This window comes from Triturus cristatus, chromosome 5_2 (assembly GCF_964204655.1).
Source record: "Triturus cristatus chromosome 5_2, aTriCri1.1, whole genome shotgun sequence".
Taxonomy (NCBI): domain Eukaryota; kingdom Metazoa; phylum Chordata; class Amphibia; order Caudata; family Salamandridae; genus Triturus; species Triturus cristatus.
In genome coordinates this window covers 139,475,001-139,501,575 of record NC_140588.1, presented here as the reverse complement: position 1 = coordinate 139,501,575, position 26,575 = coordinate 139,475,001, and the positions used below count along the sequence as shown (strand labels likewise).

Below are 26,575 nucleotides of genomic sequence, written 5' to 3'. Positions count from 1 at the left end.
TTGACACCAGCGGTACTAGCTTATTGTATGAATGTTTATGGGCCCAGGTGAGTATATCGTGTATGAATAACACAAGCTGGTAACCCGCTGGATCACTTGTGTGCCCTCGCTGCGTGGATGGTTTGGTATGGAATAACATTGAATTTAAAGGCAGCTTTATGTCTAGTTTAAACACACAAAGAACGCAAGCTAATGTCTGTTACTTGACAGCTTTAGCGAACTCAACGTGTTCCTGCCAGGCTTGAGTAGATCACCGAGTCATGTTATTTAAGGAAGTTGTATAGCTGAACGTCATGTACTCAACAACAAGGAAAGGCAGCACTGACTAGAACTGCGTTTATTGTGTTCAAATGCCTTATGCAGGACTGATACCACATACCAACAGAAATGGGCTGCGGATGTGACGTACTCGTTACGTCCAAACAAGTCGAGTGGCTCTCGGCGACGGATGGTGCCTAAAGAGCTGCTGTGGGCGGAGTCTGAGTCCCGTCAAGGCTGCCTTCAGGAAGTCTGCTTTCAAGCACCGATTACCTTCATACGGGCTACCGAGGTGTTCCAACTGCTTCAGGCCCGGGCACCGGGGTCTTCCTGCTGCCTCGGGCCCGGACGCCCATTCGCCGTGTGTGGCAGGGACAGTTACACAGCGAGGAGTTAGGGAGGGAGTTCTTCCTGGTGTCTTTGGACAGGTGTACACACTGCCAAGGATACTGTCCACTCTTTCTTTCGCCCTCGGTCCATCACTAGCTTGGTCCGCCCAAGTCTGGAAACATAAAAGTGAGTGGCTGCGATTCTCACTGTGCAGCACTCTCCTGATGTGGTTTTCTATTTATGTTGACGTTGTGAAACTGTTTTGCAAAAATACTTTTGAGTTTTGGGAACTTGGTGGCTGGACGTAGCAGCCGCTTGTTGACCCCGTGGGACAAAAATAAAGGGGATTGTCCTCAAAATCAGAATTTGCTGAAATTTTAGTTTTGCAAGCGACATAGTCTGGTGACAGGAAACAACACCGCTGCCTGTCATTTATATCGAGGACCTAGGTTTGCAGTCAGCTAGCTGTTTGTTGAAACCTTAATAAATTGGCGGGGGTGATCTAATAAATTGGACGAAAGTTCACAAGATATATGTTAGAATTATCTCTGGCGTTGGACTTTGGAACCCCAGGTTATATCAGCTATGGATCTGTGCGATTGCCCAGGTGAATGCCCACGAACGCTGCCCGTGTCCATTTTCTTTAAGGAGCTGTGGGAGCAGGTGACAAAGAACGTAATTACCTGTAAACGAATTGTTTAAGTGTTAGAAGTTCTTACCCTGTTCATGCAGTGTCAGCTGCAGTGCACCCCTCCCTTCATAAAGATGGGGTACTTCGTGCTTTTCCCGGTAACATAGTAACCGATGCTAACGAGTTTAAGAACTTTTTAACAGAGCAGTAACTGGTCTCACTAGGGTGATGGTGATCAGTGTATGTGGGTTCTGAATAGCCTGTGGCAGAAGCACAGAGGGGGAAGGCAAGGGTCAAGATAGTTAATGTTTTGAGCACATTAGATTGCCTTGGATGTCCTTAAGCATTGTTAGTCTCCTTTTAGATTTTTGGGGTGCCAAGCCTTTATTTTTCTATTTAGTTTTGCAGATTTAGTGCCCTGTGGCTCCACATGGAGGCGACGGACCGGGAAGCCATGGCCACAGCAGTGCAACGCGTGGCAGGTATGTTGCAGCGGCCAGACCAACTGGATAAAGTGGAACAGTATCGCAGGAGAGAGGCGCGCAAGAAAGCATCTGTCGAAGCCAGACTTAAGGTATTGAACTGTCAGCTGTACCTAATAAAAAAAGAGCTTATGCAACTGGCTGCTGAATCTTGTTCTAGTCACATTTGTTGTAGGACTACTGTTGCCAAGTTATCATGAGCCCTGGGCACTCCCAACTTTTTTTCTGACTGATACTGACTCAAACTGACCCTGGGCTCTGCCTAACCAGGCCCAGGGTCAGTTCCATGCTAAAGACACACTTAGAATACAGTGAAAACACCTACGTACACCAGGGTACACTGTGGGTTAGGGTCCTCCTAGGATTGGTATGACCTCTCCTATAAGGCCCTACTACCTAATAGGGCAGGGGGATTTAAACTACATTTAAGTCCCTAGTATATAATAGGGCATGGTAGTTTAGAGGCCAGCAGCCCTTTATGCACTTGCATGCTGAAGCCTGAGGTAAGTTTAAAAGCAGACCTGTGTTAAAGAACTGCATTTAAAATTCATATTGTGCCCAAACTCGACTTTTTGGGGCACTTAAAAATTAAAAAACTACAAAGTTTTGATGTTGGAATTAGGCTCCCCTATGTGTACCAGGGGTGGGGCGTGGTCAGGTAGTTATAAGGAGAACCCTTATAAAATGAGTTTTATGTGCTTTGGTTTTAGTGAAATTGCACATTCCCTCCCCACATTGTAGTAAAGTGCTTCCCAAAATCGACTTTTGTGCTAGGAGCACTGTGGAGTGAGGATCTGCAATATTATTACATGTTCAGAGCCACTAAAGACTCGCCTAGGTATCCCAGGGGTGTGGGGTCCTGTAGATATAGGCATGGTCCTTATAAACAGTATTTTATAAGCCCTGGTGTTTGAAAAATTGCCCAAGTCATTTTTTTCATTGCAAATCCCCAGCCACATAAGTTAACATGGCAAGAAAGTATTAAATAAGAACAAACGTTCAGGAGGTCATAACAATACCATTCAAGGACTGCCTAGAATGGTATTGATAAATCCAACAATATGGTATTGTTGAATTTATTCTAAAATGTACAGACAAGAAGTTATAAGACTTTCTTGTATGTAAGCCAAAATTCAGCCCTCTAGTGCTCTGACCTGATTTGCCAGAGTTACGTGGATTAGCCAGGCTGCTTTGATGAGGTGAAAAGTAGCCAGTGGGGTCAGAGAGCCATACCGGGCTCTGCTACATCGGAATGCTATTTCAGGGGGAGTGGTCGTAAACCATCCTCTTCAAAGAGAGACGGTGACAAATAGTGCAAGTCTGGTCCAGTTACAGCCCTAACCTCTGAGCCCAGGCAAATGTCAGGATTAAGGCAGGAATCCTCAGATGTAAGGGGAGGAAACATATGTAGATGAAGCCATCCTGTAGGCTGGTTTAGTTAGCTCTTGTCTCTCTGCTGAAAATTCAGACCTATTTAATTTTGGAGAAATAGTGCTTTTTGGGGGACCATTGTGTCACACTTTGGAGGAAGGGGTCATGCTCTGTGGTGTTATCCCGCACCTCATTGGATAGGAGTGCCCTCCTGCTTGCCCCCAGGGAACACTGAATAAGTGTCTGAAAGGGGCAGTTCCTCTCAGATCTGCTTAATGAAGCTTAAGAAAGAAGAAGGGTCCATGCTGGAAGTTTGATTTGCACCAACCAGGACCTGCACTCTGAAGACTATGCCTGTTGCATTACTTGGAACTAGAGCACATTGGATGTACCTTGCTTCAAGAGGAATAAAGTGGGGATGCCAAGATGGGAACTTGATTTGCACCACCAGGCCCTGCATTCTGACAGACTGTGCCTGCTGCATTATCTGGGATTTCAGCCCTTTGGATGTATCTTGTTTCAAGAGGAATAAAGAGTGGGCTTCCTGCAGGCTACAGGTTAACAGAGCTCGCCTGCATCAACTCCACCAAGAGTGCACTGCCAGGAGTTTATCCAGTGGACTTTTAAGAGTAAGCAGTCCAACTAACTTCCAAGGGGCCTAGTGTCATGTATCACTACTTGTATGTTCTGGTGAGCAAGCCACTCCGTCTCCTTTTCTCTCGTAACCCTAATAGGGCTAGACATGACTTTGCCTTCAAAATTCTTTTTACAGGGCTGTCTTCTTGCATTACCAATAAATACTCCAGGAGAATGTCTACCTCTTAGAATGGATTTTCATCCACGCTCCTAGTACACTGCAATGACCGTTTCTCCATCAGGTCTGAGGACCAGTCAAGTTTAACTTCCCTACAGAGAACTCTATTGAGGGTCTAAGTTGCTGGGGCAGATTTTCAGCTTGAAAGGGACTCTTTTGCCCAGAGTTTTGGTTTTGTGGTTGGCTCAAGGCTCCCTCTAAATGGCCAGCTTCTGAAAGAGCTGCTTCATGAAACATAAAGCAAAGCTCTGATTCCAGACTTATTTTTCTTAATTGAGCGTGTTTTAGAGAGTTCATTATTTTTGGCTAGCAAGATCCAGTGTCAGGACAAGATATCAGTACATAATGACATTGGCTATTGGTAATGGGAATTTGATTATTTAGGGAGGTGCTGTCCTCCAAGTAATGTTCATTGGTCAAACTGGTTAATATAGAAATGCAAAATCCATCCTTATACAGGAACTTCTGAAATCATATTTTTATTACTAGTATAGTCATGTCAATGTGATGGTGAAAAGTTCAGGTTTTTTAAACCATGTATGTTAAAAGGTTCACACCACAACAATTTTGTGGTGCTTGATATGTGTCAGATATTTGCACTGTAGATCAAAAACCTCATGAACATGTTGAACAAATGGTTAATAAGGATGTTTTATATTTGTAGAGCCCCCGACACGTATAAGAATAAAAAAAACAACTAAACTGTATCAAAACAAAGTTTGTATGGCAGTATTTTCAATGAAATGCATATTATATCAAGTAAAAACCAAATATCACTATTTACAGAATTTAATGTACAAACAATCATGCAGCATGAAAAATCAATTGTTTTGACCCCCAAGACAATTCGCCAGGGCCTTACTTGTGACAGATTATTTAGTGCAGCTTGTAAATCCGTCAACAATTAATCTTGTTGATTAATGAAGCTAGACTTCTGCCAGATGTAGTGGAAGGATTTAGAAATGAGCCCCAATATTAGTGTTATTGGCTATAGGATAAAGGAACACATCTGATTTCTGAGAAAGCCAAGGGAGCACCGGTTCATCAATTTAAGAATTAAAGTAGGTGTACTGACGGAAGAGTCAACCAGAAATGGGATACTTTCAAGATGGTGAAATGAATGTTAGAATTAGTGGCCAAATTGAGGACTTTGTTCCCTGAAGAATTTGTCAAAAGTTCATAATAGTAGATTCTATCTAGGGCATAGGGCGGTGAGACTTTTGTTTGCCAGAAGATTTGAGACTGAATAACTTCAGTATTCTAGATCTCAGTCTCTAGCTTGGTGTTCATAGCATTTCTGATTAACATTGTACTAGAATCGTCAGACAATTCCTGAACTAAATACTGGTTGGATTCAACAAACTGTTTTTTTTTCTTCTTTTGGTTTGTTTGGAAAGAGATTTGATGTATGTATGGTTATGAATTGGTTAATGTTTTCTGGACGAACCCAGTCTGACATAGTTATCCAACCGGGTTATTTTCAGCTGTGCTTAATCTATTCGGGGGGTACTTTATATGTGGATTGATTGCCTGCTACAAACTGAACTGCTAGTCTAGTTGCATTATGTGCTAAATTCTGAACACTGTTTTGAAAGGAGTAACTTAATTGTTTGCCAATGCTCCTTCTAGGCAGCAATCCAGTCTCAACTGGATGGTGTAAGGACTGGTCTCACGCAGCTGCACAATGCACTAAGTGATGTGAAGAACATCCAGGGCTCTTTGGGGGATGTCAGCAAAGATTGGCGGCAGAGCATTAATACAATTGAAAGCCTCAAAGATGTGAAAGATGCTGTGGTTCAACACAGTCAGCTCGCAGCTGCTGTCGAAAACCTTAAAAACATCTTCTCAGGTAACTGGCCGTAAAGCATGTTGGAAATGTTTTCTAATTAAGCTCACACTAGTGGGTTCCTTGTTTGATGTCTTTGTATGGAAAAACAAATAACTGGAAATACTTCACTGGATGTTGTGGCATGAATTGACTTCTTGAAGAACTTGGACAACACTGGTGTAAAGATGCATATGAATGAGGCTTAGATACTAAAACTGTTTTGTACATCACTTTTGAGGGGACACATTTCCAGTCTTTGCCATTTATATTAATCTTACAGTTCCATTCTATGTCCATATCCATTGTTTTGGATTACTTTGTAATTTTTAGTGATATAATAAGGGGCTATTTAACTAGGTCATTGTGGAATCATTGGTCGATCTAGTATGTGCCATTTCATAGATTCGCTCTCTGTATAGGTAGATTTATTAACAGTTTTGGCAACTCTGGGAGTGTCTGTAATGTCTAGCATCACCTGTTAAATTTAGTATACGCTCCCCAAGTGGAGTTGGCACCCAAGCAAAGGCTATTATATAGAGACCACACCCCCAAGGTTTGGTTCTTAGAATTGTTCCATATCGATATAAGGGAAATTCTCTTGGACTCAAAAGGATTCTTCAAATTTCAATCAACCATACATCAACCATCAAGCCAATCGAGTATCTATTAATAATCACAAATACGGACCCAAAAAACAATTATAAGCACATGGATAGAGACTAATCCTAGTATCAAAACATAGTTTTATTTAAAATTTCAAATTACTATTAATAAAAAACATGTATGTGTGTGTGCTTGTACTTATATAGTGCACAGCTACCCCGGTTCGGGGTTTCCCGGTGCTGTACTCATACCGCTAGGGAACCCTTCCTGGCTTTTTCCCTGTGAAATGTCCACTCCTGGGCATCCCCAGGGTGAAGCCAGGCATCCCAGCGCTGTTGGGGCCGTTGTGGAGATTAAGCAAGCTATTGCCCAGTGTTGCAGCGTGGGACCCATGATTAGAATAGGCACTGAGGCGAGAATATCCGGTCCGCGGAATTTATAGCCCGAGACCCTGACGCGACTGGAATTGAACCCTGGTCCCGGACCAGTGCTCTGCATCGAGGTCTGCCGCTCTAACCATTGAGCCACACTTCTCCACAACAACAAAAAAAAGGCACAGGCAATTGTTTGCAATATGTGTTAACAAATCATTGCACTAAAATACATGAGAGAAAAAACATGTGAAACATTAAAAACATCATAATATGGTTATTTCAAGTGAATCAATCAACTTGGTTGGAGTCCATCAATACTTGTTTGATTGGACTAAAGAAGGTTCCTCAAATATAACCCTATGAACAAAGAGTATCGACGCGTTTCGGTGGTTATAAATTATTTGAAAACCACCTTCATCGGGACAAGTGATAATTGTCTCTCCTATTAATGATACAAATTCACGTGTGCCTAATTAAAAACAAAAATGAAAATGAAAAAAGTCACAACAATATACTGTTGCATCAATAGAGATGCATATCATCACAGTGCAATTTAATTAAAACTAGTATGAGGAAAACCCCCCAAAAATATTCATCCTATGCCTTCTCGTATAGAGAATGCATATTATCAATGTAATTTTACAATTGTTCCTGAGGGTCCCAAACTAATACTACATTCATAACACATTAAAACTACTGAATAAGAAAGACACCAATCATACCGCCAAGCCAAACTGTACTGAAATGGTTACGTTCTATATTCGTATTGGAGATTGCTCCATATCTCAAAAAGGGGTAATACTAATGTCTCACATTCCCTTTGTGTAAGTCAGGAGGAATACCTCACAGATTCTCTTTTAAAAAAAAATATATATATTTGTATTTTTCCATTATATAAAACGGCACTAAAGTAAAACGTACAGACAGGCATTCCTTCTTACATTTAGCGTGTTTGGCACGTCCACCGGTTAGTTTGTAAACTTCAGTCATCTGTGTAACGTTACATATACATACGTCGTACATCACATGCAAATCACAATATTATATTACGGAGATCTCCTTTATAATAATTCTTCTGGGTATTGTGGTACAAGTGGTAAGGTGCATATCTCCCCCCTGTATGTGTTCCACCCTTTCCACAGTCGTATCCACTTTTTCGGGCACCCCCTGCGTACATATACAGTCTTTTCAGCTAGCATACCTATATCCATGTCTTTACACCATTCTGCGAGTGTGGGGGCGACCGTTGCACCCCAGTGTCTAGCAATATTCTTTTTTGCCAACATAATTCCTAAGGTTGCCCATGTCTGTCTTGTGGCGTTAAGGTCTGTGGGCTCCCATGTGTTTAGAAGGCAGCGTTTGGGTTCAGGCGGGACTGGGCTGCCACCGAATCATGTGATTTTTTTTTTTTTCATGACCAATTTCCAATATTTCACTATCGCAGGGCACTCCCAGATAGTGTGGAAAAATGCACCGAGTGCCCCACACCCCCTCAAACAACGTGGAGTTTCCGTTCTCCCTATTTTGTGGAGTGTCGTTCATGTATAGTACACTCTATGTAGGATCTTAAATTGTATCAAACGTAGTGTAGACTGGATTGCCACTTCCCTGGGTGAGGCTAATGCGTCCTGCCAGTCTGAATCATCAAGGTCTCCCAGTTCCGCGACCCATTTATCACAGAGCTTTTGCGTGGGGTCAGGTGCGTTGTTAATGATTTTCCGATACGTCATAGAGATTGCCTGTTTGTCCATATGTTCCGTAAGTAACCTGTCCTCTAATGGCGATGCCTCTGGTAAGTCGGTGGCGGGCGGGATTGCTGCCTCTAAGGCGTGCTTCATTTGATATTGGAATCGCTCCGTTGGTGCCATCCCATATTTGGATTGGAGTTGGTCAAAGGTAATCATCTTCCCCCATACCCAGAGGTCCCCGACCTTGGAGATGCCAATAGCATCCCATAATTGGAATCCCTTGCTCTTGCCCAGTCTACCCAGTCTGTCCGTGACCCAAAGTGGTGTTGCCTGTGTGATTTTGTTGTGCCAGCCCAGTTTTTTCTGTACTGTCTGCCATATTTGGAGGGTGTGACTCGTCGGGCCCAGCAGGGCCTGCGGCTTGCCGTATAATGCACAATACGCACCTTCATCTCCCATTCCTACCCTATCTAGCCCGTAAGCCGGGTCCGTGTGAGGGACATGCAGCCAGTTGTTAATTACCTTTAGTTGGGATGCCCAAAAGTATGTTTGGATATTTGGGAGCGCTATTCCACCATCATACCATGTTCGACACAGTGTAGCCATCTCTATGCGAGCTGGCTTGTTATCCCAGAGGAGCTTGGTGACCTCTGCTTCTATAGCTCGGAAGTAGGATTGGGGAATCCGGAAAGGGGTATTTTGGAGGGCGTAATGAAAACGTGGTAACGCCATCATTTTATAGAGCGCCGCCCTACCTAAGAGTGTTAACGGTAGCGATTGCCAGTGTGTCTCGCTGCAGCCGTTGTAGGGGGGCGTGTAGATTGAGGGCCGTGAATATCTCAGGGCTGTGCGTGATATGTATCCCTAGGTATTTAAAGTGATCCGTCACTATTTTAACGTTACAGACAGTCGGCAGTCGTGGTGGGGGGCCATGTAGAATGTAGAGCACAGATTTCGCCCAATTTATTGTGTAGCCTAAGAATTTCCCATAGGATTCACAGATATCTAGGAGGCACGACAAGGATCTTCTAGGAGAGGCCAGGTATAGAAGAATATCGTCTGCGTACAGCAATATACGGTCTTCATAGTCTGCAGTCCAGCGGAGCCCACGAATGAGCGGGTTTTGCCGTACCCACGCTGCCAGGGGCTCCAGTATTAGGGCGAAGAGCAGTGGCGATAGTGGGCAGCCTTGTCGTGTGCCTCAATGCAGTGAAAATTCTCTGGAGATGCGCTCATTCGCCACCACATGCGCCAGGGGATTAGTGTAAAGGAGTTGTATCCAAGAGCAGAACGTGGGGCCAAATCCTAGCTTTTTGAGGCCAGAAAAAGGAAGGGCCACTCAACCGTATCGAAGGCCATTCTTGCATCCAATGAGAGTACAATGGCGTCCTCTTTTATCTGCGCCCCATAACTCTGTGGAGACGTCGTAGGTTTAGGGCTGTATTCCCCCCTGGCATGAAGCCCGATTGGTCTTGGTGTATTAATTTGGCTAGATATGGTGTGAGTTGGTTGGCCAAGGTTTTGGCCAAGATTTTGGCTTCCGCATTTATCAGGGATATAGGCTTGTAGGAGGTGCAGTCCATCTGGGGTTTCCCGGGTTTGCGGATGGCCACTATAGTTGCTAAACGCTGGTATCGTGGCAGTTCTCCCACTTCTAGACCAGCCTCAAAAATCGTTAAAAGGTGGGGTGCTGTTGTCGTAGTGTTACGTTTATTACATTCTAAGGGGGATTCCGTTGGGGCCGAGGGCCTTCCCAGACTGAAGTTTGTTGATTGCTAAGGCTAGTTCGTCTGTCGTAAGCTTTGCTTCCAGAAGCTGAGACTCCTCTTCCGTGAGTTTAGGAAGACGGATGTCACGGAGGAAGTCATCCAACTCCTCCTGTGTATGTGAATGTGCTGAGGCATAGACTTGTTCGTAATGGTGTGCTAGGAGATCTACAACCTCTTGCGGATTCTGCGTGGTAGCTCCCGTAGGCAGGCTGAGTTCTGCCATCCATCTGTCCGCTTTCTCGCGTTTATCAAGCCAGGCCAGCAGTTTGCCCGCTTTGTCACCCATTTCATATAGTGTATGCTGCGTTGTCGATAGTCGTGACTTAGTTTCTTCCCATAAATGGTCTTTATATTATTGTTTTTTAAGGAGCAGTCTATGTGTGACATCGTCAGAAGGATCTTGTCCCTGATTCTTTTCTAGATCGTCTATTTCTCGCTCAAGTGTGTCCACTCGCAGGGTTTTATCTTTCTTGTGTTGCGTTATGAGTGAAATTGCCTGCCACAGATTCTCTTTTTATTATTATTATTCGGTTCTTAGAATTGTTCATCCGATATCAGCTCGTACATTGCCCTCTAGTTCGACTGGCTCTTGGGTTAGTCCCCCAATATAGGCATTTGGGTTAGCACCCTCGGTATCGGTTCTCATGTTACCCTCTCAGCATTGACTCTTTGGTTGACCCTCGGTATTGGCTCTTTGGTTGGCCCTCAGTATCTAATTGGATGGGCACTGCCATTGACTGTTGGGTTGTACTCTTTGGTTATCCCCCCCCCCCCTTCCCCAGTATCAACTCTTAGTTTTCCCTCCCCTCCCCCTCTCATCAACGTGGTATCCACTCTCAAGCTGGACACCTGCCCCCCACCACCCAATTATCAGCTTTTTGGGCTCCCTATTTCTGCTCTTATTCTCGTGTTATATCTTAGATTAGCCCGCAGTTTCTGCTTTTAGATGGGTCCAATTTCAGCTCTCAGATTGAAATTTTCAAATCATAGACTGTTCCTTGTATGAGATAAGCAGTTAAAAGGGCCCCATTGCCAGCTTTTATGTTGTCGGCCACCCGTGGCCGCTCTTAGATCAGCCTTCGTATCTTCTAGCCCACTAGATCAGTTCTTAAATTGCCTGCAGCATTTTCTCTATTGCCCTAAAACGCAGACTACCAGACAAGCTGTGGGCATGGCATGCCCTCGGAGCATAAATAATGGTCTCTCTGCATCCCCTTTCACTGTGAAGAGAGGTGGGGGTGAGAGCTGGTAGTGTGACCACCAACGAAACAGATGATAGTTGTTGTCCATGAGATGGAGTTTAGCAAAAGCAGCTCTTTTCATTGCACACCTCAATGCTATCTTTCTTGCTGTCATTTTCAATTGATTGAAACCACAGTCAACTTCCAGAATCAAATAGCATCAGGGACCACAACACAGTCGGAGTAACTTTCTTGAGAATAGCTTTTAAAACTTTTGCTTTCTTTTTGGATTAAGTTGATTTTTTTTTTCCCTCTCTGAGTTCAAACTTCACAAGTTCAACACAGTGTGAAGCTTGCAAAATGTAAGCACTAAATGGGCTGATTTATCACCCCTTTGTGGCATCATCTCCTTCTAGGAACATTGCTCAATCCTTAGGAGCCCTTCTGCCCCACTCATCTTCTCAGTTCTTTTTCTTAACGTACCATCCCTGTTCCCTCCAACAACTGAAATCTGTGGAAGGTTTACAGGCTCATAGACCGTCCAGTTCCTTGCTTAAAGATTACCTCCCTGCCCTCGCAAGATATTTCATAGCAGGAAACCATCATCATCACCACTCCTATTGCTGGTTGGGTGCTTTACTTTACAGAGGGTGAAGTCAAGAAACTCTGACTTAACCTGCATATTAAAACTTATGTAAACCTATAGTCCGAAGAAGACTGTATCTTTTATAATCATGTTTGAGTTTTATTCAATTATACTTCCTGCTGTGACATTAGTGCACAATATTAAGTTGATTTTCATGTATAGCAGCAAGAATACAATCACTGTGCCCTGGGATCCTTTCAAAATGTCAGTAATTGATTATAAAAGACAACTATACTTTTTAAAAGCAGATGAGGTTTAATAAGATTATGAAATAATTTCTTGCTATGCGTTGTGTGTTGCACCGAATTCTTGGTTCTGTTGATCTGAAGAAAACAACAGCATTTTACAATGGAATAATAATTCTTATGGTTTCTACAGTATGCAATATTTATTTGCTGAAAAATACTTTAAATGCGTCTGTCTGCCTTTGGGAAGGCCACTTTAGTTTCTTTGTTGTTAAATTGACTAGAGAGACTTCGACCTCTTACTGCTCCTCTTTGAATGAATACTCAGACTTTTACTCCAGACATTGATGGCACAAAGTTAGCACAACCACTAGCTAATTAATGATGTCACAAAGTTAACATAACCACATGCTAATTATTGCTCCACACCCCTCTTTTTCAATGCGGTTATATCCGTAAACTACTATTGAAAAAAGATGCCTCAAGTACATGTTTGCAGTGAAAAGCAGTCTTGCTCCCTCATAAATGTTCCTTTCTGTTTCCATTGCATGGATCTTACAGTGCCAGAAATAGTAAGGGAAACTGAAGAACTGATTGTGCATGGTGATCTTCTGCAAGCTCACCGAAAGCTGATGGACTTGGAATGTTCCAGGGATGACCTCATGTATGAGCAGTATCGCATGGACAGCAAGAACAGCAGAGACATGAATCTCATCCAGATTTATTTTGGTCAGGTGCAGAAACTCTCTGATGAACTGGCCAAGCAGCTGTGGATGGTGGTACAAAGATCTTCTGTGACTGTGCGTCGGGATCCCACCATGCTTGTTTCTGTGGTTCGAATTATCGAGAGAGAAGAAAAGATTGATCGGCGCATGCTGGATCGAAAAAAACAGACTGGGTTCATCCCTCATGATCGTCCTAAGAAATGGAAGGAGAAAATGCTTGAAGTCCTGCAGAAAACAGTGACCAACAGAATAGAGGGGACTCAGGCAGACACCCGGGAGTCGGACAAGATGTGGCTAGTGCGCCACCTGGAAATAATACGTAGATATGTCTTGGACGATTTACTTGTGGTGAAGAACCTCATGGTTCAGTGCTTCCCTCCTCACTATGAGATTCTAAAACAGTTCCTTGGCCTCTACCATGAGGCACTGTCCTCCCGCATCCAGGAGCTGGCCTCAGAAGATCTGGAAGCTAATGAAATCGTCAGCCTCCTCACGTGGGTCTTAAACACATACCAGAGGTAAGAGTGGAGAAGTAAAAGTGTATAACATTGTAGAATGTGTGTTTCCACAATGAGCTACTTTTTTCTGAGTTACAGGTGGCAAGGAATTCCTTAGTTTAAGAATGACATTCAGCTACTTTTAAGGTTAAGAGGCTGTGAACTCTTTCTTCATTTATGTCTTCTTTTAGAGAAGAATAACTCTAGTAGAGAAGGGAGCACTCTTTATTCCAAGGCTGTTGCTTCCAGAAGCTTACTGATTTGTGTGGGATACTTTTGAAGACAAAAAGAAATTCTTCTAGATTTTGCTCCCTCAACCCCCACCCCTCCCCCCAATTGTTTCCTCTCCCGGTGCTGCCTACCACATTGCTTTTTTTGGCTCCTGTCTTCTTTGACCCTGCTTTCACCCTTCCCTCCCTCTTTCCCATCTCTCTACCTTGCTGTTCAACTTGACTCACTCTCCGCCATCTTTATGACTGCTCCCTTGATCTCCTTGCCTCAGGCTCCCACAATGATCTTCTCCCTCAGCGTTCCTGCGATGTGAGTGAGAGGGTTGTGTTGGGAGTATTGGAGTTGAAAGTAAGTACTTGCACAAAGAGAGCGTGAAAACGGTGCTGAAGAGGAAAGATAAGACGTGATATGCAGATAGAGGATTTCAGAAAGATGTGGGGCAAAAAAGAATGTAATTATCTTACATGCAATACATCAACATTTTACTTGTGGGTCAAGCCACGGATCCTGGTGTCCGCATCTGCCTTATTATATATAATTAGGGCTCCCGGTTTTATGGTATTTATTTTTTTATATTCATTCATTCATTTAATCTTTATTTCGACATTATTTCAGCCATAAAAGATTACAAATAAAAACAGGCATTTCAGCACATAGGATAAAATTGTCAATTCATATTATACAATAAAATTCCATGAAAACAAGAATAAACAATCACCCCTGGCTACTATTCGCCATTATAAAACATCTCTTGGACCACATGGCTATCAGAAACTTCGATAGTGCAAAGACAATATGCCCTGAAGTATCGGTCTTGAGAATTCTCAAAGCAACCAAGCATTTGTCAAAGCCCAGGTTCTTGCATAAAGGTACTAACCAAAACTTCCTGGCTTTACTATAAGCAGGACAAAAAAAGAGTATATGGAGTTCATCCTCTTGGACGGCACCACAACCTGGGCAAGCTTTGTTCACGGAGGAGGGCCATTTACTTGTAAAGGCCCTTAATAGTAGTGTACCATACCTCCATTGAATATAGAGCTTTCTTGCTGCTACTGGATAGATAACATTCAGGAAGTCCTCAAACACATAAGCAGTCTTATTATTTAAAAATAATTTTGTCATAATGCCAACTCCTGAATCGTGCAGCCATATGTTGTGTTTGTAAACCCTGAAAGACTTAGTAAGGGATTTACCTGAAACCTCCCTACACGCCTGTTCTGGTTCATACCACATGGCAGGTAAACCCATTTTCTCCAGTTCCTGTTTCACAAATGCAAGCCAAGGAATTTTTGCTGCTTTACTATGGGTCAATGCGTCCTTCAATTCAAGCCTGTAATTTAAGAGTTCAGGAGTTATTCAGAGCCTCCGCCAGAACCTAAGAGGTTTTAGGGATAACTCATCCTGAATGGGACTTAATCCTAGATCTAACTTTAGTGGTAGGAGGGGTGTACTCTGGGGAAGCGCCAATAACTGTCGCATAAAATTATTCTCCACATTTGGGATTTCGAGCCTGCAGGAGTGCCCCCAGAGTTCCCCCCCATAGAGAGCCACTGCCCTTACTTTGACTTTATAAATCTCAAGCGCAGGACTCACTGGCTTAAATGTTGATGCATTTGACATCTTAAGGATGCCCCCGATAATTGAGACAATTTGAGTTGGGACTTGACCAGTTGGGGGCCCCACGAGAGATTTTCATTTATCGTGACCTCTAGGTATTGAAAGGTCTGTACCCTCTCCAGTCTAACCGAGCCCAGGATAGGTGTTAGGCGGGGGGATTAAAGATCATAAATTTGGTTTTTTCTACGTTGATTTCTAGACCACGAGAGCGACAAAAATCCATAAACCCGTTCAATACGTGTTGTATCCCCATAGGGGACTTGGAAAGCAGGAGGGTGTCATCGGTAAACATTATCGCCGGCACCCTCCTGCCTGCCAATCTGGGTGCGTCGTTATTGGGAACCTCGTCCAGGTGCGATATTACATCGTTCATATAGAGGCAGAACAGGGTTGGTGCCAGAACACAGCCCTGTCTGACCCCCCTGCAAACTGGAAACCTGGAAGACAACGCCCCATTTCTCCCGCATCTAACCTGTGCAAAGTTCTGTGCATGCAACCTCATCAATACCCCCAATATTGCATGTGGGACTCCCATGTCCAAAAGCACCGCCCACAGTTTCCCCCTAGGAACCATATCAAACGCGGACCGGAGATCCACAAACACCATGTAGAGTCTGCCACCCTCTACTGTGACCGTCCTCCAGTATAACAGAATTAAACGGAAGATCTGGTCCATGGTAGATGTGTTCCTCCTAAATCCGGCCTGAAATGGGGTGAGGATCTCGTGCTCGTCCATCCACTCCTGCAAACGATCTAGAATTAGTCGTAAGAAGATTTTTTGGGCGACGTCGATGAGGCTGATGGGCCTGTAGTTGGCTGGGAGCAGAGGAGAGCCCTTCTTGAAAATTGGGATAATCTCTGCTCCCAGCCAAGTACCCGGCACCTCCATGCCTCCCAGGATTGCATTGTATAGGGTACAGAGGTAGGGAGCCCATATCCTTGGCTGATCCTTAAAAAGGTCGCCGGGGAGTTTATCCAAGCCGGGAGCTTTTCCCGTAGCCAATTTCCCTATGGCAATGCAAACCTCCTCGGATGTAAATTCCAGTTCATCATTCTCAGCAACTGTCAGCGTATGTAACTGTATGCTGTCTTGGCCAGGAGCTGCTGCATATAAGGTCCTAAAATGGAGTTCCCAGACCCCTGCCTCAATATTGGGTTCAATCGCGGATCTGGGCTCACCTGACTCCGTACTGACTATTGCCCAGAATCTACGCGCATCTTTCGTGCCTAGGGAGGAGGAAAGATTTAGCCATCTTTTCAAGTCCCACTCTTTCTTAGTATGATTCATTGTTTCTTTATATAATAATCTTAAAGAGCGGATTTTTGGTTTATCTCTCCCATCTTTTACAGCCCCCATGAGCTCCGTTTTTACCTTCCTGCAAGAAACATTATACCAGGAGGATACAGGCACCCTACTCTTCCTGCAAGGGCTGGGCGGGTTAAAAAATTCCAATAGACAGTCTACCAAATCCTGATGCATGGTCAGCATGTTTCCATGAAAATCTGGTGCCAATGGTTGAACCATTATGTCACTGGCCTTCGTGAGGAAAGGTAAAATTGCACTATATAATTTAGGTAATGCAACTTGAGAATCCACCAATTTCCCCCACTTGACCCTACGTCTATTATTGGTGGCTATCAACCCATCTACCATATCTGGGGCAGCTTCATACTCATTAGCCCCAGGGCATGGGAAGTCCATCCTCAGACTCAATGCGTTATGGTCGCTGTCTGCCCTTGATATCACCTCAAAGTCAACAACCTTCGACCATAAGCGTGTCTCCAGCATAATATAATCCAATCGTGATTCTTGATCTCTCTTATTAAAGGTGCACTTTGAGGGGATATCGGAGGGCGTCCGACCATTACAGGCCCTAATTGAGTTGGTTAATGTTAGGGTTGTGATCTGCATGGCCAGTGGGGACCAGGACCTTACATAGGGAGACTGGCATGGCGGGATTCCCCAATGTTCGTCCTCCCCCCGTTAGCGCTCCCTCGTTCAGCCCTCGCAAGGGCTCAAAGTGACAGTTTAAGTCACCAGCCACCATGTAGTGTGTATCATTACTGAGGGAGTCAAGAAAAATTGACAGCTCCCCAATGGTACTAGACTCTTTGGCCACACTTGTCGGGCGGGAGTACACGTTCACGATTGCAAATTTATAAGAGGTTGGCCATGTCTGGAGGACACACTGGATGTCAACAGAGTTAGTCGGGATAGACACACCATTACAGCCTAAATGTAGCCCAACCTAGATTGTAAGGCCCCCAGATGGACGCCCCTTCCCTCCCCAGCGGGCAGCGATGTTAAAGGCCGCAAAGCCTACTCTGCATTGGTCCTCCCTAGCCCAAGTCTCCTGAAATAAGCATATATCGTTCCTATCCAAAAAAGAGCCCCACTCCGGACAGGCTAATTTATTTGGGAGACCCGCCACGTTCCATGACATAAGCATATGCTTCATATTATCAGGATTATGACGTACCGTGACTACAGGAATGTTATCACTCCCCAAGGGGTTTACGGCACCGGTGATTTCTAGTGATAATGATGATTTCTGAACCTGGGGTGTCCACCCTGTATCGAGCATATCACTACTCATACTGCTCCCCTGTGGCGGATGATGAGCTCTTAGTAATGCTAACGCTGAGTGGCTTCCCGTTGAAACCTTAATGGCCTCCGTATTATCATCCTGGCTTAAGGTTTTACCTGAAGATTCCAGCCCGGTTGAGTTCAGTCAATCAACCTGATCCAGGCCGCTAAACCTATTATAATAAGGGATAAGGCTCTGGGCTAACAGATTGTGGCCATACCTATCCTTCCCGCCCCTACCCCCTCGCTGGTATGATACAAAAGACCAGCCATCATCCAGATTTCTCAAATGTTCGCTGGGGTAAAAAAACGAAAGGGGGCGAGCTACGATTTTTGTACCTGGGCTGGATACACTCCAGTTGCAGATGTAATCTGCAGTCTGTGGGTCCCTGAAATTGACCAATATACAATCGCCAGTTGAAATTTTTGGGGTACGACCCACCCATCCCACCCTTCGAACCATTGATATTTCACTTGTAATGTAAGGGGGGAGTGGCCTATACATATTGAGCCAGTGGGTGGTTTTATTTGTCAAGGAACTGTATGTCTCAACATTCGAAGCACTTATTTCAGGGACCCAAGTTAGAATAGCCAAGTATGGGCTCACCTCTGGTGGTTAGATCAATTCTAGGCCTATTTCTAGGTTCCTCTATCGTGCCCCCATCCGTCGGTACCCGCCCATCGTGTCTAGCCGTATCAGTATAGACCACTCCTGCACTATTGGGGACTAAATGCTGATCTGCCCTGGGTCCCACTCCTGGTTTGATTTGCAGTAGATTTGGGGCTGCGACAGCACCCCCACGGGATACAACACAATTACCATCTATTAGATAAGTTGCAGAAATATCTGGTTTGTCATGCATCTCATCCCCTTCAGTTACACTAATTAAAGCTCGATCGCCCCGATCTGGTGCTTTATTAACGATACTATTTAAGATACCCAATGTACCATGCTCAAACTTGGAGAGTTGACTCTCAGTGCGAGCAAGTCTCTCTTCCAGCGGACGAAGTGAAACACACAAAATTGCAGAAATTTTCAAACATAAAGAATCCTCCCCTGATGATGATACATCCGTAGTTGCAGCCGGACCCTGCACAATGCCTGCCCCAGGACTTTCTCGTTGTAGGGGTAAATCAGGCATGGCACCTGGCAAGACATATGCCCCGGATCCCTCGTCATCCTTGGAGCCAGTTAACTGTGCGTTGTTACTGCGGCATTTAGATGGTTTAGGTGGTTTAGATGGTTTAGCTCTCCTGGCTCCTGCAATGGGGTACTTCTTTTTCGGTATCACACCCGTGCCCTTTCCCCGGAGCTGGCAAGTATTAGGTCTCTCCGTAGTCTTGGACGGCGTAGAATCACCCAAGGTCACAGGGGACCCCTGCTGACTCAAATGACCATGAGGGGAAGACTCATGCGAATGCTGTGCTAAAGATTGGTTATACACAGACATTTCAGGGTTATCAATGTTCAAGCCCTTAGTGGTCTTTGGTGTGCGAGCATTTGCATAATGGCCCATTGAAGACCTTTTGGCCATAGCAAGATCCTAAGAAACTCTGCGCTTTATCAAAACAATGCCCTGGTCAATCACGGAGTTAGCTCTCAGTATGAAATTGTCCAGGGTACCCGTTAGATTACCATTAGGAGCTTTGTTCCTGCACTCCTTCCCATCCATGATTCGAAAAACAAACACACAAAAAAAGAAAAAAAAAAGAATTTCTAAAAAGAGTTCTGAATCGGTAACGACACAGTACTTGCAGGACGTTTTTGGAGAAGGATCAATTTTCCAAGATGGCGAAAGAGAGGGGGCCCGGTCCAATCTCCTCCGGGCTCAAATGGGCTACAAGAGACCCGGGCCGCGCAGCGGTGGGCCTTTACAATTAGGTACGTACGGGCAGAGGGCGGGAAGAGGTACACAGCTGCACAAAGTTACAGGGCTGCTGGTCCTCGCAGTCCCGTCCCAACACTCCCCCCGTGGTACGTAGTACAAAGTCCGGAGCAACTTCAAACAGAAATGAAATGAAAGGGGATTCAAAGGCACCAGAGAACAGAGGCCAGAAGTGGCTTCGGCAGACGTAACCAACCGCCCAAGTAGCGGTATCTGTCAGTGGCTGAGCCTCTCACCGGCTCTCCAATGTGGGGGAAGAAAGTGAATAGCGCTCCAACGCGCGGATATGCCCAGATGGCCTCTGAAGTAGGAGCCTCATAAAGGCTCTTCCGAGGAAACGGGCAATGTAGTTGCGGTACACGCGCGCCGTTATCCGGCGTCCTGAGAACAGGCAACCGCCTGGAGTACTCTCACTTGATGACACGCCCCCGATTTCCTCGTGACAAGCATTCACTTGCGCGCTGACTTATCGTTTGCAAACATTCTAGTTTTATTTGACACGGTATCAGCTTTAGCCCCAACAATATTTGTATCCGTTTTTGTGCTCTTAGTAAAGTTCTGAGAACAGGCAACCGCCTGGAGTACTCTCACTTGATGACACGCCCCCGATTTCCTCGTGACAAGCATTCACTTGCGCGCTGACTTATCGTTTGCAAACATTCTAGTTTTAGTTGACACGGTATCAGCTTTAGCCCCAACAATATTTGTATCCCTTTTTGTGCTCTTAGTAAAGTTACCTGGCGTCTTATTTACAACACCGGCGTTTCCTTCAGCTTGTACATATTCCTGCAGCCGCGGTCTCCTGCGCTTTCCTTTAGGAGGCAGTACAATGGACTGCAGGAATTTCCCTCCTAAGACTCCGAATCGCCTCCAGGTGGAATCAGCAGCCCAAACAGCGAAGTCTGCACAATGTAACCGCCCAGCGGCTCCGGCGGAGTTTGCCTAGCCTTGCTGCGAGCACCGCAGAAACAATCCGCATCCCATACCGCAGGTGACCGCCAGGTCAGTGATTTTCCGGTGTTGCGTGGGGCGTGGCTGATAGCAAAGCACAATTTCTGTCTGTATTTATCCATATTTATTTTTGGGCCATTTTATCTGTATTTATCCATATTTATTTAGTGTTTCACGTAAAAATGAAGTTGTAAAACTGTACATTTTCATATTTATTTAACTGACTGACGTCATGTTTTAGCTATTTAAGCTGCCAAATATTACATAAAAATTCAACCACTGGTAAATATTAGCATTATAGCACGAATGTATGTTGACATATGCCATTATTTAAAAACATTTCATCTTGTTTTTTCATTTCCCATGCTGTCCAGCTTTTGGGCTATAATTCATGAAAGACAGCACGGAAGTTCACATAAAGATGCACCATTTTCTGTATTTATCCTCCTTAAAAAATAAATGCAGACAGAAAACACATTGTTTTCTGTCTGTGTTTATCTTTAAAAATCCGTAAATACAGAAAACAGGGAGCCTTATATATAATCAAGCAATTACTTCAGTGAGTACCAGGAGAAATGTAATTTCTTTTACAAACGTCTTATCTGATGGGCTGGATTTATTGAGGCTGACTTATTTATTGATGCCCTGAAGAATTTCATGGAACGAAACTAGTTGGCTGTGGCAGTTTAGCAATTTAAACAAATGATTTGAGTAAAGAAGACTTAAAGAATCAAGCGAGAAGTGTCATTGTGTGACAATTTGATATGAACGTTTTTTGAGTGCTTTCTGATTGATTTGCATCAAATAGTGTAAAACTGTAAAGAACAACCTCCAGCAGAGCATAAAAGGAAATCAGACAGAAATCAGACAGATTCCATATGAGTTGAAAAACATATAAAACAATGATTAGGACAAAAAGCAATTTCGAGATAGTCAGTGGGAATCCTTTATTGAAGCAGCCAGGCAAGAAGATATATAAAAACCTGCAAAATCTTCAGGAAACCAGCAACAGAATATCAGTGCTAACATGACAACCGCCCCAATCAATGGAGCAAATTATTAGACTTTTCCACCCTGCTACTAGGTCAAAGACGCCATCACCGCTACTACTCGCGGTGGCGTACAAATTCTTCTGCAGATGCCCATTTATCACCAGAGGCGTCACCCCCTATGCCCCAGCGATACCACTTGAGGGATCTCCTACCGGACTTACAGTGCTCACAACTCAACTGATTGCGGAGTAACTGGAGGGGGTACCCAGACACTAGGGGACCTCTACCGCGATGGGCCACTCATACCGTACATGACATTAGTAACCGAGGTGGGGTTCCCATCGGGGCAATTTCTTACACATCACTCTTTGGCAACCACATTGTCGGCCAAATGGGGGGACATGACTACTGAACCAACTCCACATCTCACCATACAGTACCTAAATGTCATGGGATGTTGTAGACATCTTATAAGCTGGTTTGCCGCCTCCCTTAGAACCCATGCAGCGTAGTCTCGACCCACTCCGTTGTAAATGGGAGTTAGATTTGGGACGCCAGTTGATAGACAAGGAATGGGCACGGATACTGGAGAGCCCGACACACATACCCAGAAATATGCGGTTTAGGCAGATTCAATTATATATTATCCGCAGGGCCTATCTCCCACCTGCCACAATCAACCAATACTTTCATCGCGCAGATGTAGCGTTCCCGAGGTGTGCTGAACTAGGGGCTGATCTGATACACGTGCTATGGAGTTGTCCCCGGATAAGTGCATATTGGAATGCAATAGCTAGAATGTTACACACATGCACAAACCGAGAGCTGCCTTTTGAATGGTCAGTGTACTTACTGCACCAATTTAGGAGGACGTCCGCCACAAAAGTAGCATCAAGATTCCTGGATCTTGGGACAGTAGTTGCTAAAAGACTCCTTACTGAACGATGGAAAGCGGCGGATCCGCCACATGTGCGGGCATGGCGTCACTTGTGGCTTGCATGGGCTAAGGCAGAGAGCATCGCTATCAGGCGTGTGGAAACGTTGGGGTTGTATCAAGAACCCATAGCAATGCATTGGGATGCTTTCTTGCATGAATTGCAGCAGACAGAGAGGGAGGGACCTGAGGGCCAGTCCCGCTGAGGGGTAGGAGAACAGACGGAATACACTGTGTGCGCCATCAATGGAAGCGCCGTGGTATTCCATGGACAAATAAACTTTAGTTAGGTGCACGTACAGGAGTGGGCGTCGTAAATGGGAGACACAGAATAAAGCACTTACACAAACATGCAGTGTACGCAAGAGCGAAGATGTGGGAAAGCGGTAATATGAGCGGGTCAATGTCATTGTTCATGTTTTATTAGTTGTTCCATCTGTTCATTGACTTTATACGACAAAGGTAGAAAACTCTTACAGAATATTGTACATGGTCAATTTTTATTTAACTGTAACTGTATGCATACTGTGCAGCGATGACTGAAAGATGTATAATGTGAATGTTTCTCAACGGATAACTATTTAGACGAGTTGATCATATATGCTGATTACTAAACAGCCGGTACTATACAAGGACCGGCATTGACAGCTAACAGATACCTATGGTTTATTGTATATGTCTTTATTGTTTGGCGAAACATCACATGTCAACTGTCACCTTTCAGAAAACTGTATAAAATCAATAAAACAGATTTAAACAAAAATCAGTGTTAACATGACAGCAAACATCTGTAACAACAAAGCACTAATATAAAACACATCAAATAACAGATAAATCCTCCAAAATACTACCGTTCATTAGGGTAGCTAAACAATCAACCATGTGATAACATCTTACACACAATCGGGGAAGCAAGAACTTGAGGAATGCTTTAAAGTAATTAATATACAAGGCCATCCTCTCCCTGACTGATATTATAGCCTTGTAGCCCGCCGTAGCGGGCTATACCGGCTATTAAAGGCCCGTTCCTGCGTTAAAGGCCCGAGCCGAAGGTGAGGGACTTTAACAAGGGACGGCACTTTAATAGCTGGTATAGCCTTGCTACGAAGGGCTATAAGGCTATTAGAACATTCTGCCACTAGAGGGCATAATGTTCTAACAAATTAAACAAAGACTTCTCGCAGCTCGAGGGGGATTTAAATCCCCTCGAGCTCCGAGAGGCCTTTTGTAAAACATTGGAAGGTTGGTCTGCAGGCCTTTACCAACCCGTAGAAGCAGGGAGCACTCCATTGTCTTCAATGGAGCTCCCAACATTCCAATGTTCTAATAAAGCTTCAGGCCCTAACGTGATTCCATCTGGTTGGTTCAAGCAGTTCAGCAGTTGGTGGCCATCATTGTTCACCCTAACATTTCTGCTCTTCGCAGAAGAACCAAGTTTCCCCTGCTTCTTGGAAAACAGGCCTTATTGTGCCTCTATATAAAAAGGGCAGTATTCAGCATTCAGATGCTCCTCCTACAGGCCTAACCATCTTACATATAACAATAGCAGGGTCTTCACAAAGATTATCCTCACTCGTATTAATTTATGGAGGAGAGAAAATGAAATTACATCCATCCAAGGAGGTTTCGGGAAAAATATCATCCATTAAACACATTTTCAATCTGTGTCACCTGGTTAACTTATATTCTTGTGAGAAAAAGATGGCCCTTTTGCAGCCTTCTTAGATTTCTCTCACACAGTTTATTTGGATAATAGGAGCCTCTTGGAGGATAAAATGAAACATTTGTCAGATAAATCAGTCATTACTAAAATTTGTGACTGGTCTCTACAGCATTTCAAAGGGCCAGGTCAGATTCGGTATGTGCGACAGAACACATTTTCAACCAATCTTGAGAAGAAACTGGTACCTTTGCTGTTCATCCTTTATGCAAATGATATGTACCTCGCCATAATAGCAGCCATGCCAGATGTACCTCAAATCGTAGGAGTTAGAAATACCACTTCTTCTTTTGCACATGACTCAATCCTACTAGCCCAATCACAAACCATTCTTCAAGCCTAACTGTGAGCTATGCAGCAGTATTGTAAAAGGATGCATTGTAAAAAGCATGTAGTTGTGAACTCAACACCTCACAAAGACACCTAGCATTCCCTTGGTCAACACTTTGAATTGTAGGCCTATTTCAAACCTGCCAACAGTACCCCAGGTAATAGAAGGGTGGTATGAGACCAGATACAGAGGTATTTGGAAGAGACTGCAACACCTGCTGCCAAGGAATTGTGATTGTGTGCAGGACATAAATTGGAATTATCCTTCTTTTTCATGTTATTGTTTTTGCCTTTTTCTAAATGTGCAAATGTAAACATTTCTACTGCAAGTAATAGCCTTTTCTCAATCCTTTTAACATCCAACAATCGCAGTGTCTTACCCTATCGCCAAATGTCATTATATCTTGTTATATGGAAGCCCCCAAGTCTTATTAAAGATTTGTTCCAGTTTTACTCTGATACTGCGCTCTGTGTATAAGTCCATAGTGTTGTCTGGATGCACCCATGTTTTGTCGAATTTAACTGGGCAGCCTGTACTCTGAGGGATCAACCTCTCCGGTTCTATGCACCAATTGAGGATTCTATTCCATTGCGTCTGTGAAAGTATCCTTGGAGTGCCCCATGCATGCACTGCTTCTCATTTTTCTATTGACAAAGCTGAATTAATAAATAATATGATGTCTGGGGATGACCACCTCACCCCAAAACCCAGAAGTACTAGCGGCTGCATCAATTGCCACAGCGTATGCACCATTTTATATGGCTTGCCTAAGACAGCGTATGTTCTGTCTCTTGCGAGACATGTTAGCTTGCAGTGGGTTTGGCGGCCGCGGATTGCTTACCATTAGTCCGCTTCATTGTTGCTCTCATTTGCTTCCTTCTTATTTGTTAACTTCCCAAGTCTTTCCTTCCTCTTCTTGTTTTTGTCCCTCATTTAGAGGATGCATTGCTTGTGTCCTTCCACTGTTCATTTTTCAGGTGGTCAGTTATTTTTAAGCACTCTACCAGTGCATCTGTTTTCTAGCTGTCCCCCTTGTGTACTTCTCCTTATGTATTCCTCTATCTCTCCCCCCACTAAATAGCCGTTCTTGCTTCCCCACCACCCCCCTGTCTGTTTGCTTCCCTAGGCCCTCCCATCCATGGTTGCCCATTTGCTTCTCTAGCCCTGCCTGCCCACTCTCCGTTTGCATTCCCCAGATCTATTATCTGTGTGTGTTCCCTATCCCCTCTTACCCCCCTCCATTGTCAGCTTGCTTCCCCAGCCCCTTCAGCTCTCTTATCAGCTTGCTCCCCCAGCTAATGCCATCCTCTTTTGTCAGCTTGCTTCCTCAGCCCCTCCCACCTGCCCTCTGCTGCCCCAGCCCCCCCGCCTTCCATTGTCTTCTTGCTCTCCCAGGCGCTCTCGCCCTCTACTTTCAGTTTGCTTCCCAATCCCTTTTCTCCCACCTTCCATTCTTAGCTTACTGCCCCATCCCCTCACATACACCCTCTGTTGTCCATTTACTTCTCTAACCCCTCGAGCCTATCCTCCATTGTTAGTTTGCTTCCTTAGCTCCTCCCGCACACCCTTCGAGTCTGTGTGCTTCCCCATTGTCTCTCACATGCCCTCTCCCCACTCTCATCTTTTTCTCCCATCCTCACTCCCTCCCTCCATTGCCAAAGCCAGTAGCTCTCATAAGCAAGACCTATTAGTTTTGCTAATGCTTGCTTGCATTTGCCTAATTACCTCCTTCCCCAATACTTTTATTTCAGGGCATAACCACAGGATGTGGTAGAAAAACATTCCTCTCTACACTCCACACCAAGCATCCCTTCGACTAAGTGTATAAAAATGCAAATATATGTGTGCTGGAGTAATATACCCTGAGTAATAATCCCACAACCTAACACGGATGTGTTATTGATTCCTGACATTCCACCTCTTCCAACACTTCTATGCTTTTTC

General features: G+C 44.4%; 1 protein-coding gene across 1 annotated transcript in view; it reads left to right on the top strand.

Moving 5' to 3' along the window:
• Positions 1 to 433: 433 nt before the first annotated feature.
• The window catches only part of EXOC3 (exocyst complex component 3), a 239,946-nt gene continuing 213,804 nt past the window's right edge, over positions 434 to 26,575 (top strand). The window contains exons 1-4 of the mRNA XM_085606914.1: positions 434 to 774; positions 1,620 to 1,793; positions 5,516 to 5,735; positions 12,722 to 13,403. Coding sequence (XP_085463040.1) covers positions 1,650 to 1,793; positions 5,516 to 5,735; positions 12,722 to 13,403 — 1,046 coding nt within the window. The 5' untranslated portion in view covers positions 434 to 774; positions 1,620 to 1,649. The remainder of the gene's footprint in view (positions 775 to 1,619; positions 1,794 to 5,515; positions 5,736 to 12,721; positions 13,404 to 26,575) is intronic.